Source organism: Emydura macquarii, unplaced genomic scaffold (genome assembly GCF_026122565.2).
Source record: "Emydura macquarii macquarii isolate MOO-44397 ecotype Brisbane River unplaced genomic scaffold, CSIRO-AGI_Emac_v2 contig_2948, whole genome shotgun sequence".
In the NCBI taxonomy this organism is placed as follows: domain Eukaryota; kingdom Metazoa; phylum Chordata; order Testudines; family Chelidae; genus Emydura; species Emydura macquarii.
This window is the reverse complement of record NW_027133085.1, coordinates 3,700,895-3,719,158: the sequence shown is the minus strand read 5'-3', so window position 1 is coordinate 3,719,158 and position 18,264 is coordinate 3,700,895. Positions and strand designations below refer to the sequence as shown.

General features: G+C 44.0%; 1 protein-coding gene across 1 annotated transcript in view; it reads left to right on the top strand.

The window, feature by feature from the left end:
* The first annotated feature begins 4,987 nt into the window (after positions 1-4,987).
* TGFBR1 (transforming growth factor beta receptor 1) overlaps positions 4,988-18,264 on the top strand; it is a 76,079-nt gene continuing 62,802 nt past the window's right edge. Inside the window, exon 1 of the mRNA XM_067569903.1 lies at positions 4,988-5,298. Coding sequence (XP_067426004.1) covers positions 5,220-5,298 — 79 coding nt within the window. The 5' untranslated portion in view covers positions 4,988-5,219. The remainder of the gene's footprint in view (positions 5,299-18,264) is intronic.

Here is an 18,264-nt window from a genome sequence, read left to right as displayed (position 1 = left end):
ATTAGTATGCTCTTGAAGTGATTACAATTCTAATATTATTGATTCCTATATAGCATCTTTGACACACAGTATCACACCACACTATTCAGAGTCACGCATAAGCTAAAGAAAGGAAGAAAAACTGAAAGATGAAATTTAAAGAGGAAGTGGCTTAGAGTGAACTGTCCCATGAAGATGCTACAGCACAATATTTATTACGCCAGGTCAGTGTTTGTTTTTCAAATATGGCCACCAGGAACATTTCTTGCAGCTACAGCCTACTTGGCAGCGATTGGGGAAAGGGCCAAAGCAGTGGCCCGTCCCCCAGGGATACCAGCAAGGCTTGGGCCCTGCCCCCCTCTGGAGTCTCAAACACTGGAGGAGCAGGTAACCGGTGTGAGTTTCCCAACTTCCTGGGGGCGGCAGGGCTCAGGATTCAGGTGTCAGCCCTGGAGTGGTGGGCGGCAGGCTCCAGCTGTGGGGCTTCGGGCTCCAGCTGTGTGGTGGCAGACTCCGTCCCCTGGCTGTGTGGCTTCAGGTGCCAGTCCCGGGCTCATCACCCCCCACATCACTTCTGGCCCCCCACCTCCCAACCCAACTCTCCATCCAGGGCTTAATTTGTCTCGCAGTAGACTTACTAGCTAGCAAGGCTTAAAAAAAACAAGTGACCAACCAACCAAAAAAGCAAAAGAAACTATTACTACAAAAAAAGACAAGAACATGCAAAGCACCTTATTTGTGATTCTATTCCATTTAGGTCCAGTAAAGAATAGAAATAACTGTACATTATTTTTATTATTGATTCTGCAAAAAAAAAAATCCTACATAAATAAACGTACAATGATTTGGACATATATACGTGCATTTTTATTTGTTTTTCCTATAGTTAATTAAGTATTTTAGGAAAAATTGTCAGAGTGGCCACCAGCAAGTGTTGGTGGCCACACTATGAGGCCACCAAAAAATTTCTTGTGAGAACCCTTGCTCCAGGTGAAGAAGTGCTATGAACATTCTGAAGGTGAGATGTTTATGCATTCTTAAAATTTTCATTTGATTTTAGCTTTAGAAATTGTATAAATGCATTGGGTATCTCAGTGCCTTGTTATTTTGGCAGAAACCAAAGTATAAGTAGATTAGCATCATTCTTTAAGATTCAAAATAAAGTGGTTTATCATATCAGTCCTTAATGAGACAAGGTATTGGACACACCTCATATCGGGGCTGGCAGCTGCATGAGTTTTCTCCATAGACTAAGGTTTACAGGCCCTCCTGTGGGTCTCTTAATCTTAAAACCTCTTAATCTACAAATAAATGCTATGATTGGCTGTCTTTCTCACACCCCTGCTTTCTGAGGAAAGGCAAACAATCAGAACTGCTCTACATGGCGAGGAGCTTCTTTCTCCCTCAGCATATGGCACAAGCATGACTCCCCCAATTGCTCTGGGTGTGAAGGGTCACCCAGCTGGATTTGAAGCTCCTCCTCTGTGGCTTTAAAGCTGCCCCTCTCCCAGAGCCATGGTGAAGCTTCCTTTCTGTGTTGTCCTGACTAAATCCTGAAGCAATGGTCTTTAACTTTGCAGTACAAACAAGCTATAATGTTGCAGTATCCATTTTGCAAACCACATTAACGGTTCAAGACCACATCACTGTAAATCGCTTCCTTCCATATCCTCAGTCTTAATGAAGACCAAAGGCTTCAAAGCATGAGAAACTTTCCTGATGGCAATGGTTACTTGAGATAAGGGACTAGCATATGGTCAATGCTCTGGAGAGAATGGTGATGTTTGGAAAAACTATTACTTCACCTGCAGGCAGCATTTACTTTTTAGGAAGTCATGTGGAATGTTCATAGTTGGTGAGATGTATCTTACTGTACCACTTTATTTATTTATTCATTTTTTGTCTGACAACCAAAAATTAGAGTCATGAGGCTATCACAAAAGAGAAGCACATCAAGATAGAATGGAAACCACCTGCAGGGGGGAATCAAAGTTATGGAGACTGTTCTATCAAGTTCTAGTTTCCATTCCCCCATCCCATTTCAGTCTTTGTGGCCCTCTTATCTCCAGAAGAACCATAAGGAGGAGGTGAAAGGAAAAGAATGAAAAGTAATGCAAAGATCTTTGAAGGTATTAATAATACCTAGATATTATCTAACGCTTTTCATCAGTCGATCTCAAAATGCTTTATGGAGGTCAGTACCATTATTTCTATTTTACAGATGGGGAAACTGAGGCACAGGGGATAATGTGACTTGGCCAAGGTTATCCAGCAGACCAGTGGCAGAGCTAGGAATAGAACCCAGGTCTCCTGAATCCCAGTCCTGTGCACTATCCATTAGGTAATACTGTCTCCCCTAACTTACTTTCATAAGGATTACTAACTTAATTTCTGTAACAAAACTTGTAAGTTACAGTTCCAATTGCTAAGTGCAATTAAAGAAAAAACACATGATCCAGCTATCTTAACTGTGCCCAACCATTTCTTACTAATATTAGTCTTTCATTTTATCTTAACAGAGGTTCAACCAATCCCTTATCTATATTTCTAATATTTGGACAATTGTAGTATCAAATTTGATGCTTCATTATGCACAGTTCCTGTTTATATATAATGGGTTTATAACTTATGTCAATCATAAAGTTGCTGGCTAACTTTTTTCTCTAATGATATTAAGAGTGCAAAGAATTTTGCTCAGCAAGAAAAAAATTCAATGTGGATGTTTGTATCCTTTGGTGATGTTTGCTATGAAAGAAGGGGAAAGAACGAATGAATAAATATTGCATAGTCTTAGATTGTTAAAGTATTCATGATTTTGTGCAGAGTGTTTGTATGCTTCCTACTACTACAGAGATTTTAAGAAAAATGTAGAATGCCGAGACATGTTTGAATGTCCTCTAGTTCATTTAGGATATGTAGTTGCTGCAGAGTTATCTTGGGTTACCTACAGTTGAGTTACTCCTCTTGCGTTAGTCTAGCTTGAGCAAAAACAGCCACACTGAAATACTACTTGAGCTGCTGTGGCCATCCTTGATGCACTGTTCACTTGTAATGGTGTTAAGACTTATGGAACATATACCATGGTTCTTTGTGCTGCAGTAAGTAAAGTGGATGTATGAATTATTTCCCAGTGAATTGTGAGAGAACTTCACTGTCCTTTCTGGGTGAACTGGAAGTAGGGGTGTGGTTTTGGGAAGGAATTGGAGGACTAGCAGCATTGGAGTGGCACTAGCACCTGCGTCCATGTTGTATTAACAGCTGATGAATTGCACTCACTGGAGAGTTAGCGTATACCACAGATGCCCCAGCCAACTTGAGTTAAAAGCAGCACCGCACTCAAATTAAGGGGTTTTGTGTGTGGATTAACTGAACTTTAGGGCTGCTCTCCCCTACAGAGTTTTGTTGACAAAAGTCAACTTTTGTTGACAAAACAGTGGAGGTGTACAGGCTGAAATGCTCCTCCCACTTATGTAAGTCCCCTGCTATGCTGACATAATAAAATCACCTCAACAAGAGGTGTAGGGCTTATGGCGGTGTAGTTAGGACGATACGGTGTCAGTATAGTTCCTTACATTGGCCATTGGCTGTCATTCTTGTCAATTGACAATAGAGTCCAGCTGTCCCCTGCTCTCCTGGAGAGCTGAATGGCTGGATACTGCTCCTGGCGGGGAGAAGCCCTAGGGTGGCTTCCCCCCTCCCTGGGCTCCTAGTGGGGAGAGGAAGGGTAGGGAAAAGCCCTGGGCTTCCCTCAGCTCCCAGGGGGCAGCAGGGAGGGGAAGGGAGAAGCCCTAGCCAGCTTCTCCTGGAGGGGGATGGGGAGGGGAGGAGGGAAGTGGATTCTCTCCTGCTCCCTGAGCCTGGCAAGTTTGTCAGTTTCAGGCTGAGATGTAAAATTGACAAGGCTGCCCTGGCTCCCCATGGAGAATGGGGGGACTGGGGTACAAGAAGCTGAGACAACTGGACCCTGCTCCCTGGGGGGTGAGACGCCCCAGCCAGCTTTTCCCCAGCTCCCAGAGGGGAATGGGGAGTGTGGGAATGGGGATGGCACCCTGCTGGGAGCCTATGGGGCAGTCAGGCTCCCAGCAGGTTGCTGCCAGTGAAGCTGAAACACCAATCCCTCTGCTCCCCACACTGCCCCTTAGGTCAGTGGAGGCGCTCCTGGTAATGTCACACACCACTAACACAAGGAGGGTTGTGTGGCCATCAGCCACCACAGTAATTAATGTGGTGGCTGTAGGTTGACCTTGTAGTGTAGACAAGGCCTTAGTTACGGGGCATTATTCAGCTTAACGTTGTAGTGCAGATAGGCCTTTAGATGGTGCAGCATTTTCAAGGCAAATTTAAGCATGTCTGAGTGCTGATCACTGTTTTTTGTTCAATGGTAAAAATGAATTTGGTGTGTCCTCATTGTAACTGCATCTGGTGACTTCAATACTTTAAGATTTAGAAAATGCTTAGTATTACACTGTTGCCGTTGCCTTCAGCAACTTTCCTGGTAAGCCAAGGATTTATTCAGGAATTTCCTTGCTTTCTGTTAACCTGGTTTGCTATGAGGCCGGACTCTTCTTCCTTTAGGAGAAAAGCGCTCTGGGTGCTGTCCTGCCCAGAAAAAGCTTCAGCACTGGTGAAAGCTTCATTTGCTGGGTGTGCACAGTCCCCCCCTCAACATTGTTCAGCCTGTTCCCTCCAATCCTTGCTGCCAGGTTCCGTTCCTCAATCACCTCGTTACTTAACTCCGGCCCCGCTCTAGTGGCCAGTACCAGGCCCAGCTCTGGCTGCGATCTCCCCGCCTCAGCCCCCTGCCTCCCTCCGTCCGGAGAGGGACAGGAGGACGTCAGACTGGCTGGCCCGGCCAGAGCGCAGGGAGGAAGGGAAGCAGACGCCGCACGCCTCGCTCGCTCGCTCACTCACTGCTCGCTCCCCCCCCCGCCCCCGGTCTAGTCCCCGCCTCGCCCCCTTGGCCGCGCGCCGCGCCGGTTGTATTCTCCAGACTCTTGTTGTTGTTCGGAATGTCTGCAGCTGCCTGAGAGGCGGGGCTAGGGGCGGGAGCGACCACTCCGGCCAATCAGAAGACGCCTGTGTGTCGGTTACATTTATATAGTGGCCGCAAGGGCGAGTCGCGCGGTGACCGTGCTGTGCGCGCGCGCCTGTCTGTCTGTCTCTGTGTGTGTGTCTGTTTGTGTGGAGGGAGGCTGAGACGCGGCGGCGACGCGGGGTTCAGCCTGGGCGCGGGCGGCGCCATGGAGCTAACGGCCCCTCCGCGGCCCTGGGCCTTCCTCTGGCTGGCGGCCGCGGCAGTGCTGGTCCCGGGGGCGGCGGGTGAGTAACGGGCCGGTGGGGGGGAGGGGAGGCGGGTCCCCGCCGGCTCCTTTCAACAACATGGCGCAGGGGCCGGCCGGGCGGAGCCGGGGCCCGCGTCCCTTTGTTGGCCGATTCCGAGCTCGGCGGCTCCTCGCCAGCCGGGCGGAGCTGGGGCCGCGCGGAGCAGCCGCGAGGAGCCCGTGGTGCTGCGGAGGAGGGTCCGGGCCCGGCTGCTGACCCCCCCCCATGCGGGTGGAGAAGCGGGGAGCGCAGCGGCTCCTTCCTCCGCTGCCCGGGAGCGGGGTGAAAAGGGCACCACCGCGCCGGCGGCCGCTCGCTTCCGGCTTCTGCAGCCGCAGGGTAACCCGCCGTCTGCCCTCCTGGCCTCGGGGCAGCGCCGCGAGCCCTGGCCGCGCCTCGCATCAGCCCGGAGCATCTGGCCCTGATCCCCCTCCGCCGAGGGGAGCCGGTTGCCCCCAGCGTCTCCGCTGCCGGCCGCTGCGGTCTGAGCACGGGTGTCGGGACTCGGCTTTCTTTTTCCGCAAACTTCCCTGGCACTGACAAGATCCGTTCTTCTTATGGCTGGTCCCGTCCCCTGCTGGTGATCGGGGGTTTGGGTGACTGGCGGAGACCCTTTGACCTCAATATAAAGACTTGGGTAAAACGGCTGCCCTGAAAACTTCCCCCTCCAGTCCGAGGTGTTGCCCAGCTTTGTCACCGACATGGGGGCAGTTCATTATGTGCTGCATGTTTATTGTGAAAGTGTAACTGTTTCAGTCTGATTTTCAGATGTAAAGAGGGGCAGGCGGATGGGGAGGAGGCAGCATCAGCTGTGGAATTTACATATTCTATATTCCACCTAGATGAAGTAAAAAGCACTTTTTTTCTTGAGTCTCCTGGAGTAAGGAGTAACTTGCTCTAGCTCAGCTAGGCATCGACTTGCAATATGCTGGTATTGTGTGCTCGCGCACACCAGATGATGTGTGATTGGAGCTGGCCTTGGTGATTAGTTAGGTTAAATGCTGTTTAAGTTTCAAATCTATGCATTGTACTTAAGCACCTTATTTATTGTACCCCCGGCGTACAAAATACACATATTTTGTAAATTAGTACTCTGTACTTAAATATTTACATGGCCCTTTCTATGTGAGCAGAATCCTGTGGTAGATATATTGTTCTAGTGACATCAGATGTGAAGGATATTGCATGAATCAGGAGCTGTTTGTGACTTTAGAGAAGACAAAAGCAAAATTGTACTTTGAATTCTCCAAATAGCAAATGTGACATGTTCGGTGGTGGGATATAGTAAATATCTCTTTAAACAAACATCCATAGCCCTGTTTTAGTTATACAGTCTTCATGTACCAACATCTGTAACCCACCAAATTACAATAACAAAAATAAATATATTATCTACATACATATTGTATTGAGTTTTATTCAAAAAAGTAAAAATAATACTTCTAGTATATTTAATACATTTTGTATGTAATGTCCTTTGTTACACCTTTTTCCTAAATTGAAACTTGAAAAACTTCAAGACTTTTGTCTTGCAATCAGTGTTAGGTAGTATGTGACTGAGACCTGCCTTATGGTCTGGGTTTTACCCAGGTTGTTTATGGTTTCTTTGCAGAAGTTGAGTAACATCTGGACACTGATTGTTCCTTAAGATTTAGTTTAACTTGTATTATGTCTAAAGTTGTCTTGTGCAATGAGGACAATTCATTTTGAGGAAAATGAAGGTTTTGTGATGTGGAAACAATGAAGTAAGCTTGAAATTCAATACGTTGTTGCTTCTGGCTTTCTTGGACAGACATAGCAGCTTTTGAGCAACTTAACCTTCATCACTGTGCATGTTTCAGGTTTACATTATGTAGAAAATTCTTATCTGCTAGAGAATATTTATAGGAAGATTCAGAGCTCAGAGTTGGCTTTCTTTCCTTTGGTGTACAGGTTGATAAATGCTTAGGTGACTAGATGTTCTGTTTCACCTGAGTGTAGAAATTGAGATCTTTTTAATGGCTATAATTTAAGTCACTGGCTTCCTTAACCTGTGCTGAATGGTTAGGAAAAGATAGTGATGGTAGAAAACACTTGTATGTGTGCTTTCTGTTCGCTTACAAAGAAGGTACAATTGCAAGAGTGAATCTGTCTATGGTGTAATTTTTATGGAGGTCAGTAATAATGACACCCAAGTCCTACACAAGTACTAAACATAAGAGTTGAACCCTGTCTCTATATATTTTTTTTTTTTTTTTTTTACTTGATCTGGGTTTCCAAACTTTGAACCATCACTTAGTTGAGATCATGTTGCCTCTATAGAAATATTCCTGTAAAAGGTTGCTTTCCAACTCTTCTTTTTCTTTTTAGTGTTGCCTGGACCTAATCTAGGAACCACAGATACCAGTTAAGGGAATTATCATTTTCTTGTTTGAAATAAAACCAGTATAGATAAGTCTTTTTTTAAGATGTGAGAGCAGAACATATAAACTCATGCTACCAAAACTGATCTCTCCTTTTAGAGAGCCTTGGTGATCAGATAAGTATTTGCTTACTGGGGAGGGAGCAGAGAACCTGTCTTTGTATGGGGAAACAAGATGAGTATGGAGGTATGAACTTTTAAATTTTTTTTTTTTTTTAAAGATACCTTGCTGTATCTTTTTCATAAAGCCAAAAACTTAACAGAAAGAATGGTGTCTGTTCTTAAAGTGTAACTTTCTTCCGGCGAACTAAAACAGGTTAAAATAAAATAATTTCACATGTAGATACCAAGTTAAAATAAATGTGATCTGTGGTCTTGTTTTATGTTGTATGACCACTATCTTGGGAGTAGTTAGGTGTGAATTGCAAAGGTGGATGGCCCGTTCTTTGGCATATGCACTGCAAAGAGAACCACAGTCCTTCTTCATAAGTTGGAAGCCTCTTAGTGACTTCTTATAACTGGTTAAAATTTACAATTAGTAGCTCAGTAAACCAATTCAGTACTGCTTCTATTCTGTATTGCTTTCTTTAGGTGAAATGCTCTTTCAGTGGAAGGTTTGCTTGAAAAAGGAGTGTAAAATGGAACACATTATGAAAGTTGTCCTGTATGTGTTATACCTGGTAGTGTTATATGTCAGATAGTCACTTTATGACCTTCAGTAAATCATTTTTCATAATTTATAAAGGCTCCGATCAGGAGCTCTAGTTAAAAAACCAACCAACCAAACAAAAATCCTTGCAAAAATGTTTAAATGGTGAACTCTTTGGGGCATCTTTGTATTGGCTGTCATTATTTGCATGTGCCTCATGTTTTCATCTTGCATATTTTATTTATAAAACTTATTAATGCCTTTCCCTATTCTACTTAATGTTTTAAAAATTATTGCCCTTTTAGTGCCTTGGCAACTTTCTTCAAGCAAGTATTTTTCTTGGTGTAATTTTGTTACATTCTCCTCCTCTAGCACAATGCACAGAATCCCTTTTTTCCTTTTGACACCATAGCCATCCTTTCTTTTCTCCCTCACATTCTCAATTCCTGGCAGAACTAAAAATCCATATTAGTGGCCTGGTGACTTCAATTTGCTATGTGAAATCCTACTTTTGTTTCAGGGGACTTTTAAAAGTTTAGCCCCAGGAGGAAGCTCTGGAACTTCCTGCCCCACATTATTAGAATCCGAGAGCTGAGGCCCTGTTTTTACTACTGCATGTGATGTCCATGATCACTTGGCTTACATATGCATGTTTTCTTATTGGTAAAATAGAGATAATTACCCATCTCATAAGGATGCTGAGACTTGCTCATAGTTCATAGAATGCTATGGGAGCCTAGGAAAAGGGGTACTGTAATATATTTCTTAAACAGCATTTAGGTAGTTGAGTCATGACCCAAAATTCACTTTGAAGGTGGTGTTGACCAATTATGATGTTTAAATCTGATTTTAATAATAAATTGTGCATACATTAGAATTTATGTAAGGCAGTATTAACACCAGTGTCATCATCCCTTCCCCCAAAATACCCCACAGTCTCCTGCTGCAACAAGACACCAGACACTTAACAAAGCAGCAACTTGCTCTTTCTGTAGTGATGAGAAGACTACATTAACACAAATTAGTTACTGTTTGGTTCATGCCAGCAGCATCTACGTGAGGCAGTTAGATTGCAATACTTTGGTGTGCTCTGAAATTCACACCCTGGTAGTCCACACTGTAGTGTAGTAGAGACAGTCTCTCCGATAACTTAGCATTTGTACAATAAAATATATTGGGAGATGTCATAAATGTTTAAAATTAGGAATTTCACATTTTATTTTAAACACTTGACCTGAGTGGTGTGGAGCATGTGAGGTAAGGGCCTATGGAAGAGTTAAACATGTGCACAGAGGAAAAAAACAAGATTTTAAAAATATTGTGGAGGAAGAAATGCTCTCTAATTTTTTCTTGTCAGACCATGGAAATAAGTTTGTAGGTATTCTAGAAAAATATTTTACATTGATGTAATGAAGCTCAAAGCACTTTGCAGAAAATAGGGAAATATGAATTAGATGGCAGATGGTCCTATGATACCTAATTCATCACTTTGCCGGTGTATGTATACTAATTTAGTGAATTTTCTAGTCTAGCAGCAATCTATTTTGAGTGATTAGGATTCAGCTACTTCTGTGGGGGAGAATATTTCAATATCCTATATTAGAGCTAATTGTTAATGAGATTTAACCCCCCTCCTGTCCTTCAACTTTCAGTTAGAATTTTTAAAAATTAACTAGTCCATTAATCCCACTTCAAGTGATGACACATGTCCATTCCACTATAGGTGTGTGAGCGTTCCATTGCACAGTGGTCAGTTTTTCCCCTTAGCAGTACCTAACAGTGTGTCCTGTGCTGCTTTGTTCACTCTAGGCAGGCATAAAGGGTGGAGCTGCCTTTTACCCTCCCTTAGTTCCTTTCTACTGTCCATGATAGTTTTTGGAGCCTGTTATTGCCTGTGCAAGTCCCTTCTCTATCTCATTATAGATATTGTAGTTAGTATCCATTGTTGTAGAGTAGTTTAGATTGGCTTAGTTATTTTGGTTTTTTTTTTAAGTTGTTTTTGACACTGCCTTCCAGTACTGGTGTTGGTGCTGGAGTTAATGCCTCATTGTCTATGCTTCAGGCCCTGCCACTCTTGTAGCAAACCAATGCCGATTAGTGACCCACACCCCAGTTACTTTACGTGCTTGGGGGAGGCTCAAATTAGTGACAGGTGGTGTTAGCTCTTAAAGGTTTTAAGTGCTGATTCAAAAAGAACAGGACAGCTAGACTGAAGTATGGGCCATTGGAATCATGCTGTGTCCTCCATCAGAGCCTTTCCACTCTGGGTACCGAGTGTCTTTGCATCATAGCAGTAGTCCTCTGGCCTTGGCTGTATTGAGACAGATGGATTTCACCCATGCCAAGAGGTACTGCAAGTCATCTAAGGACTCAGTACCAGTCACCTCAAGATCAGAGGCAAGAGCTCAAGCTCTGCCGAGGACTTGGAGCTGTGCTCAAAAAGGAGGCCCAGAACAAGCCTCAAAAGAGGGAAGTCCGTTGACTGCAGAGCCAGTTCAGGCCTGTTGAGACCAGGCATTTCAGGAGTTGCCTCATTGTCACTGCCTCCGGTCCTGGTGCCACAAGATCAGAATGCTTTCTCCTGAGGCATTTGCAGCTATGAGAAAATGGTTGAATCTTTTGATACTGCCTTTCCTGGCAATTCAAAATTCTCATTTGGCATCAGCCCTGAAGGTACCAATGGTCACAGCTTCTTCTCTGCACCATGTGGGACTATTTGGATTTGACAGTTAGCATACCAATTAAAATGGTACTGCCTAGGGGAAAGCCACAGATCTCACTGGTATCCCCTTCTGTGGAATCTGAGCCTACTTCTCTGGTACTGATGGGGATAGCTCAATTCAGGAGTGAATTTTTCAGATTCTAAAGTGTTCATGTGTGTCTGTCTGGACACAACCAGCAATCTGCATGCAGTGCCTACCTACTTGATTTTAGCCTCAGTTCAGGACTACAAAGACCCTTGGTCTGTGTACAGTTGATGGCCATGGTCTCATCAGTGGCCTATTTTATTTTATTTTTTTTGAAACGGGGGGTTTCCCCCTCAATCAAGAGCATCCCTGCATCCTTCCCAACCTACTTCCTCTGCTGGTTGTTAAGAGCATCAATGTCGTAAGGAATCCACCCTCAGTATTGGGCGTGGCACCCTGCAGGAACATGACCTTTCTCACAAGCTCCCCTGAGAAGAGTTGGAATAGGGTCATCCTTTTCCTCATTTCCTGATGAGGCTGTCATGGCAAAGCCTATTTCCCCACAACTGAATAACCGTCTTTGCCCCTGCACTCCTGAGTCCACCAGGAGTTGTGAAGAATGGCTTTGGCGTAGATATCCGTTCAGAGCAGGTCCAGGAAAAGTCCATTAGGCTTTTGGATGCTTTTTAATATCAGTGGCTCTATCAAGGATAGCTCTGCCTATTAAGGCAATTCTGGAGCCTACTAAGTTTTTAGATAGACTTCATCGTCCTTTCCACTTACTACAAAAAGCAGAAAAGTGGTACTAAATCCCCTCTTAGCAGTTCGAACACTGATGTAAAATAAATAAATCCTCCTTCAGACTTCCTGGTAGTACCTGCAGATAATGAAAGGGAGATGCAAGATCACCAGGCATTGACAACAAAAAACATGCTGGCTAAGAAACTAGACTTCTTTGGAAGGAAGCTTTTTTCCACAGGAGGGTTATAGCTTTATATTGCAAACCAGCAAGCTCTGCTGGGGCACTACAATTTTTACTCTGGTATGCAATTTTGAAGTTAAGAACAAGCTCCCAGATGACACAAAGCAAGGAATTCAGGCGATGGTGGAGGAGGGCAAATTGGTTTCTAGGACAGTTCTACAGACTGATCTAGATGCAGCTGACTCTACAGCTCGCTGCATGGCCTCTACCTTTATTATGCAACAGTCTTCATGGCTGCAGTCCTCTGGTCTTTCCCCAAAGATTCAACAGAAAATCCAGGACCTCACCTTTGAGTTAAACAAGTGCCTAAAGAAACTGAAATTCTGAATGGTCATTTTAACTTTCATTATTCCTTCCCTGGAGCCAGGGTACTGGTATGCTGCACTTTACTTAAAGGACACTTATTTTTATGCGGCAATTCATTAGAGCCACAGAAAGTTTCTAAGATTCACAATAAATGATTCCACTGTCCATTCACAGTGCTGCCTTTTTGGACTGTTGGCTACCCCTTATGTAACGAAATGCATAGTCAGGGGCATGTGCATGAATTTTAAGTTTGACCCCTTTTTTGGAGAGGCATGTTCTGTTCTTCCCCCACTGCTTCCCTGTCTCCCTGACCTGACCTCGCTCTCCTGCTTCCCCCATTCCCCTGGTCCCAGTCTTGCTCTGGCCCCAGCCCTTCAGGCTGGGAGGTGTTCTGTGCTCCTGACGTTGTATTGGGGGAGCCCATGCCTCTGCTTACCCGCCCCTCCCCGCATGCAATGGTAGCAGCATTTCTCTAGAAACAGAGTGCGTCTTCCTTTACCTGGACAACTGGTTAGTAAGAGGTAGATCCAAGTTGCAAATGTTGTCCAATGTAAACATTAACTGGTCTATGTTTGATGTGCTTGGTTTGCTGATCAACACAGAAATCTGTCCTGTCTCTGGTATTGCAAATTTATTGCCGTAGTCCTGGATTCCATGGTGGCCAAAGTCTACCTTCCACTGTCAAGGTTTCAGGTGATGCAAGGAGTCATTCGAGACTTAGACATATCCCCTCACCACAGTAAGAAGCTGTTTGAGGCTGGAAGGGCACATGGTAGTATGCACTTGTGATGTCCAATATATTGGACTGCATTTCAGAGAGCTACAGTGCTGGCTGGCTAAGGTGTATTCATCAAGGAAGCATGTGAATATTATAGTTCAGATTCTAAATCTGATCTTATCCTATTTAGATTGGTGGACAGAAACCATCCTGTGTTTGCAAGGGAGTTCCCTTTATCCCATCTCAGCAGTCTTAGTAGCAAATGTGTTGGATTTGTGTTGGGGGGCCTCACTTGGGTCTCATTCAGACGCAAGTTTTTCTGGTCTTCCTAAGATCTGAGGTTGCATTTAACAATGTGAGGGAGTTGCAGGCTATCTAGTTAGCTTGCATGGCATTTCTTCCACATATTAAGGGAAGAGGCTTGTTGATTCTGACAAACAATACGATGGCCATGTTTGTTTAAGCAAACAAGGCGGGGACTGATCTTCACTGCTGTCAGGAAGTGTTCTACTTTGGGACTTCTGCATTGCCAGCTCTACACTTCTGAATGCAGCTTACTTTCCAAGGATCTGAAATATTTTGGCAGACTGCCTAAACAAACAGTTAATCATTCACTTTTAGTGGTCCCTTTGCCTGGACATAGCAAGGTCTATTTTTCAGCTCTAGAGAACTCTCCAGTTGACTCTATTTGCAACAAAGACAACAGAAAATGTCACCAGTTCTGCTCCCAAGGGGCCACAGTCCAAGCTCATTAATGAATGCTCTTCTACTATCATGGTCAGACAGGCTTCTGTATGCTTTTCCTCCCATTCATCTCTTGCCCCAAGCTCTATGTAAAATCAAGCAGGACATGGCTCATCTTATACTCATTGCCCCAAAATGGTCCTGTCAGTACTGTTTTTGGAGTCGGCTCTATCAGTCAGTCCCCTTATCACTTTTTCTATGCACAGCTTTAATTTTGCTGAATGACAGGGTGCCTCCTCCATCCCAATCTACAGTCCTTTTACCTGGCAGTTTGGAGGCTTCATGACTGATGTCTGTGGAAGGGTCCTGCTCTAGGGGAGTTCAGGAAGTGCTGCTACATAGTAGAAAATCATCAATTAGAAATATGTAACTAGAAGTGGAAGAGGTGTTCTGTCTGGTCCGGACTGAAAGGAGTTTTCCACAATCCTCACTTCTATTGAGCACATGTTGGACTACCTTCTGTCTCTAAAGCATCAATGGTTAGCAATTAGTTCAGAGTGCATTTAGTGGCTATCTCGCCTTCCACCCTTGATAACAATTCACTTTTTTTCCATCCTGATATCTGTAAGATTTCTTTTAAAGGGCATGAACAAATTATTTCCACAGGTTCAGGATCCTGTTCCCCCACGGAGCTTGAATCTAGTTTAAGCCAAACTGATGGATTTCCCCCTTTGAACATCTAGTGAGATGCGTCCTATTGCACTTTTCTATGAAAGTGGCGTTTTTGGTGGCCATTTATGTCAGCCAGAAGAGTGGAGGAATTGAGGGTATTAGTATCAGATCTTCCATATACAGCTTTCTACACAAAGTTCATCTTCATCTGAGGCTCCCAGTTTTCATATTAAGTAAGTGATGTTATGACCATGAGGCTATGGGAAGGAGAGGCTTCATATTTATATTCAGATGCTTAGAAGAGCTCTCCTGGATGTTAGAAGAGCTATATCTTTGGGCTGGACTAAAGCTGTTTGTCATGTTTGCAGACAGAATAAAAGGCTGTCCAGTATCCATGCAGAGGATTTCATCTTGGCTATCCAGTTGTATTTGGTTATGTTACCTGCTGACTAACATAATGCATCTAGCTAGAGCATTGGGTCATTTGACTAGGTTCCAAGTACATTCTGTGGCCTTTCTGGATCACTTTCCTACATTAAACATTTGTAAAATGGCAACCTGGTCATCAATCATATATTTTGCTTCTCAGTACCCAATCTCTTATTGGTCTAAAGACTACGCCAGGTTTGGATGAGTGTTCCTCCAATCCCTATAGATTCCAAGCCCACTTCCAGTTTGGCTTGCTTGCGAGTATCTACAGTGGAGTGGATGTGCAATCACTCACAGAAGAAGAAATGATTACTAACCTTTTTGTAACTGTTGCTCTTCAAAATGTGTTGCACGTATCCATTCCCTGACTAGCTCTTCTTCCCTCCCTCGTCGTCGTCCCCGTGTCGTCGTCCGTCCGTCCCGTCCCCCCCGTCCCCCCCCGTCCCCCCCCCATCAGCATCTTTCTGAAAAGGCTCAGGAGTGACTCCACCCTTTGTATGCATGCGTGAGGCAGTGGAGGGTGCTTGTGCTGCCCCAGTAGTTACCATTATGGGAAAAATTCTTCAACTGCGTGCTGAAGCACACACAAACATACGGCAGAATGGATGTGTGCAACCTGGGATTTCCGTATACCCCCACCTGAATTTCCCCAACACCCTCCCAGTGGTCAACTAGTTACATTACAGTGTTGCCAATTTAGTCCTTGGTTGGAAATTTGAATTGAAATTGAAACATTAATACACACTTCAAAAACATAAACAGTGTACCTAAAAAGCTGTAAGTATGAACAAAGACTAGCTTCCTCACACCACTGTTCATTTTTATGTGTCAGTGCATTCATTTTGATGATGTTGGCTGACCTAATCATTTCAAATTATGATTTGTAAACAAGATATGAATGAGCTCTTCCTTGACAGCTAATGATGAGCTGGGAGGTGCAGGGGGTGGAAAGGTTTGAGGACCAGGCTGTATTTACGTGAACACACCTACTCCACCTACGTATCCAGTAGACAGAGCTGTGTTTCCCAAGTGATCAATTTTGACTGGTGTTGGGTTACAGATCATTACAGTTCTGTATGAGTAAAGGGCAGCAGAACTGTATTTAGCCTGTCCTGATTGAGGGGGGGAGAGGTCACCCCCTCAGTGCTTAATTTATGCTTCTAGGCTTTGCAGTTCATATCCCCAGGACCTCTGGGCTTGCCATATCTTTTATGAAAGTAAAAAAACTTGCTTGAGCCCCAGTACCTCTTTCATTATTAATTAAGCACTGATCACCCTCAACTGAACTGCACTTGCTAAGCAGAGGGTTTGGATGCCAGATTCCAGTTGGGGGAGAGAGAAGACAGGCGTTTTGCATAGTGTTGTGGGCTCTGCTGCCTAAGAGTCACAGGCAGTATTTGACCTGCCTCTCTCCCCTGTTTAAAGATAGTGCAGATTAGGCTCCCTAGAGAGTCTTTTGTTAAGTGACCACTAGAGATGAAATCATTGATAGCAGGTCTAAGCACTTAGATCTGATTATGGGATGGTGTTTCTGTGGCAGAGACTGCCCAAGCCTGCACTAGCAATGAGGTTCCCCCACTGAGCTGAAATCACTGAGAGCTGGTGGAACCTTAAAAAACCAACTCACAGAGGTCACATTGGCAGCAGAAGGTGATAGCGCAGGGCCATCAGCAGTGAGTGGTGGAGTAAATGGTGGCACAATGATCAACAGTGGCCAGAGTGAGCAGCTTGTGGAGCAGTGAGCAGCTGGAGGAACCCACAAGATGCCTTCTCTTTCCCCATCCCCCAAAGGGAGAAGTGAACTCATGCAAAAGCACCTCTGAACTCTGGGTCTCTCCTGACCAAGGACAACTGAGTAGGATGCAGTGGAAGGAGAAGGAAGGCACATGTTTTAAAAAAAAAAAAAAAAAAAAAAAAAAAAATCTGTTTGTTGGACTATGTTTTAGTGACTTTGCTCCAGAATGCTAGGTTTTTGACTGGGAAACTTGTATAAACATTTCCTAGTAGGCCCAAGATTTTAAAAATGCATTATTTACCAAGGTTATCATCTTGGGGAGTTTCTGTACTAAACATTTTTATTTCTTTTAACATAACAGCCATACAGGGTCAGACCAATGGTCTGCCTAGCCCAGTGTCCTGTCATCTGACCGTAGCCAATGCCAAGTGCTTCAAAGGGAATGAACAGAATCAGCAATCAGAGTGATCCATCACTTATTGTCTACTCCCAGTTTCTGGCGAACAGAGGCTGTGGACACTCAGAACATGGTGTTGCATCCCTGCCAAACCTGGCTAACAGCTGTTGATGGACCTATCCCACCCCTTAACTTTAGTTCTTTTTTGAACTCTGTTATAGTTTTGGCCTTCACAAAATCCACTGGCAAAGAGTTCCACAGGTTGTGACTCTGCATTGTGTGAAGAAATACTACTTTTTTTGTTGTAAACCTGCTGCCTGTTCATTGGGTGACCACTAGGTCTTATGTTGTGAAGGAGTAAATTACATTTCCTTATTCAGTTTCTCCACACCAGTCAAGATTATATAGACCTCTAACATAGCCCCTCTTAATTGACTCTCTTTCAGGCTAAAAAGTCAGTCATCTTAATTTCTCCTCATGGAATCTGTTCCATAATCCTAATAATTTTAGTTGCTCTTTCCTGTGCCTTTTCCAGCTCCAATGTATCATTTCTGTGATTGGGGCAACCAGAACTGCATGCAGTATTCAAGATGTGGTACCATGGATTTATATCATAAAAGTGGAGGATGCTGACAACCTATGTGAAAAGGCTGCAGCCTCTGCACTGTATCACAATGCAGAAAGTTTTATAAGCCAGTCACTATGAAAGCCAATTTTAGAAGTACTTAATGAGGCTGTTAAGAATGCTGCAGACAACACAGTTTATGTGAACAAATATGGCTGTCACATCATACTTTCTATTTATGCAAGGGATACCACACACTATAAACTGGAGGCCAATGCATTGTCACTTGTTAATTGTGAAATTGGACACTGGTTCTGAACAAGACTAGCAAATGCTCACTATCTTTCTGCAAGAAACTCTGCTGACTGGTTAAGAGCATACAGGTCAAAAGTGAAAGACCCTTCAATTGAAAAAGTAAAGAATTTTCTCACTGCATTAAAAAAAGTGCATACATGGCTGATGAATGCAGCAATGCAAATGGGCATCAAGTATGAAGGTACTGTGTATAATTTTGATATCAGTAGTAGGCCAATAGATGCATTTCTAGTTCTTCAGGTTATAGAAGACCCATCGGCTGCACCTGTGACAATCTGCATCTTAGCATTAAATGCTTGTAAATTGAACTCCAAACAGATGGCTGTTTGTGCGTCTGATGGAGCTGCAAATTTCTCTGGAAGACGGTGTACAAGTTTTGCTCAGAGAAAAGTGTAACCTTTATCTCCTATACACAGTGCAGAG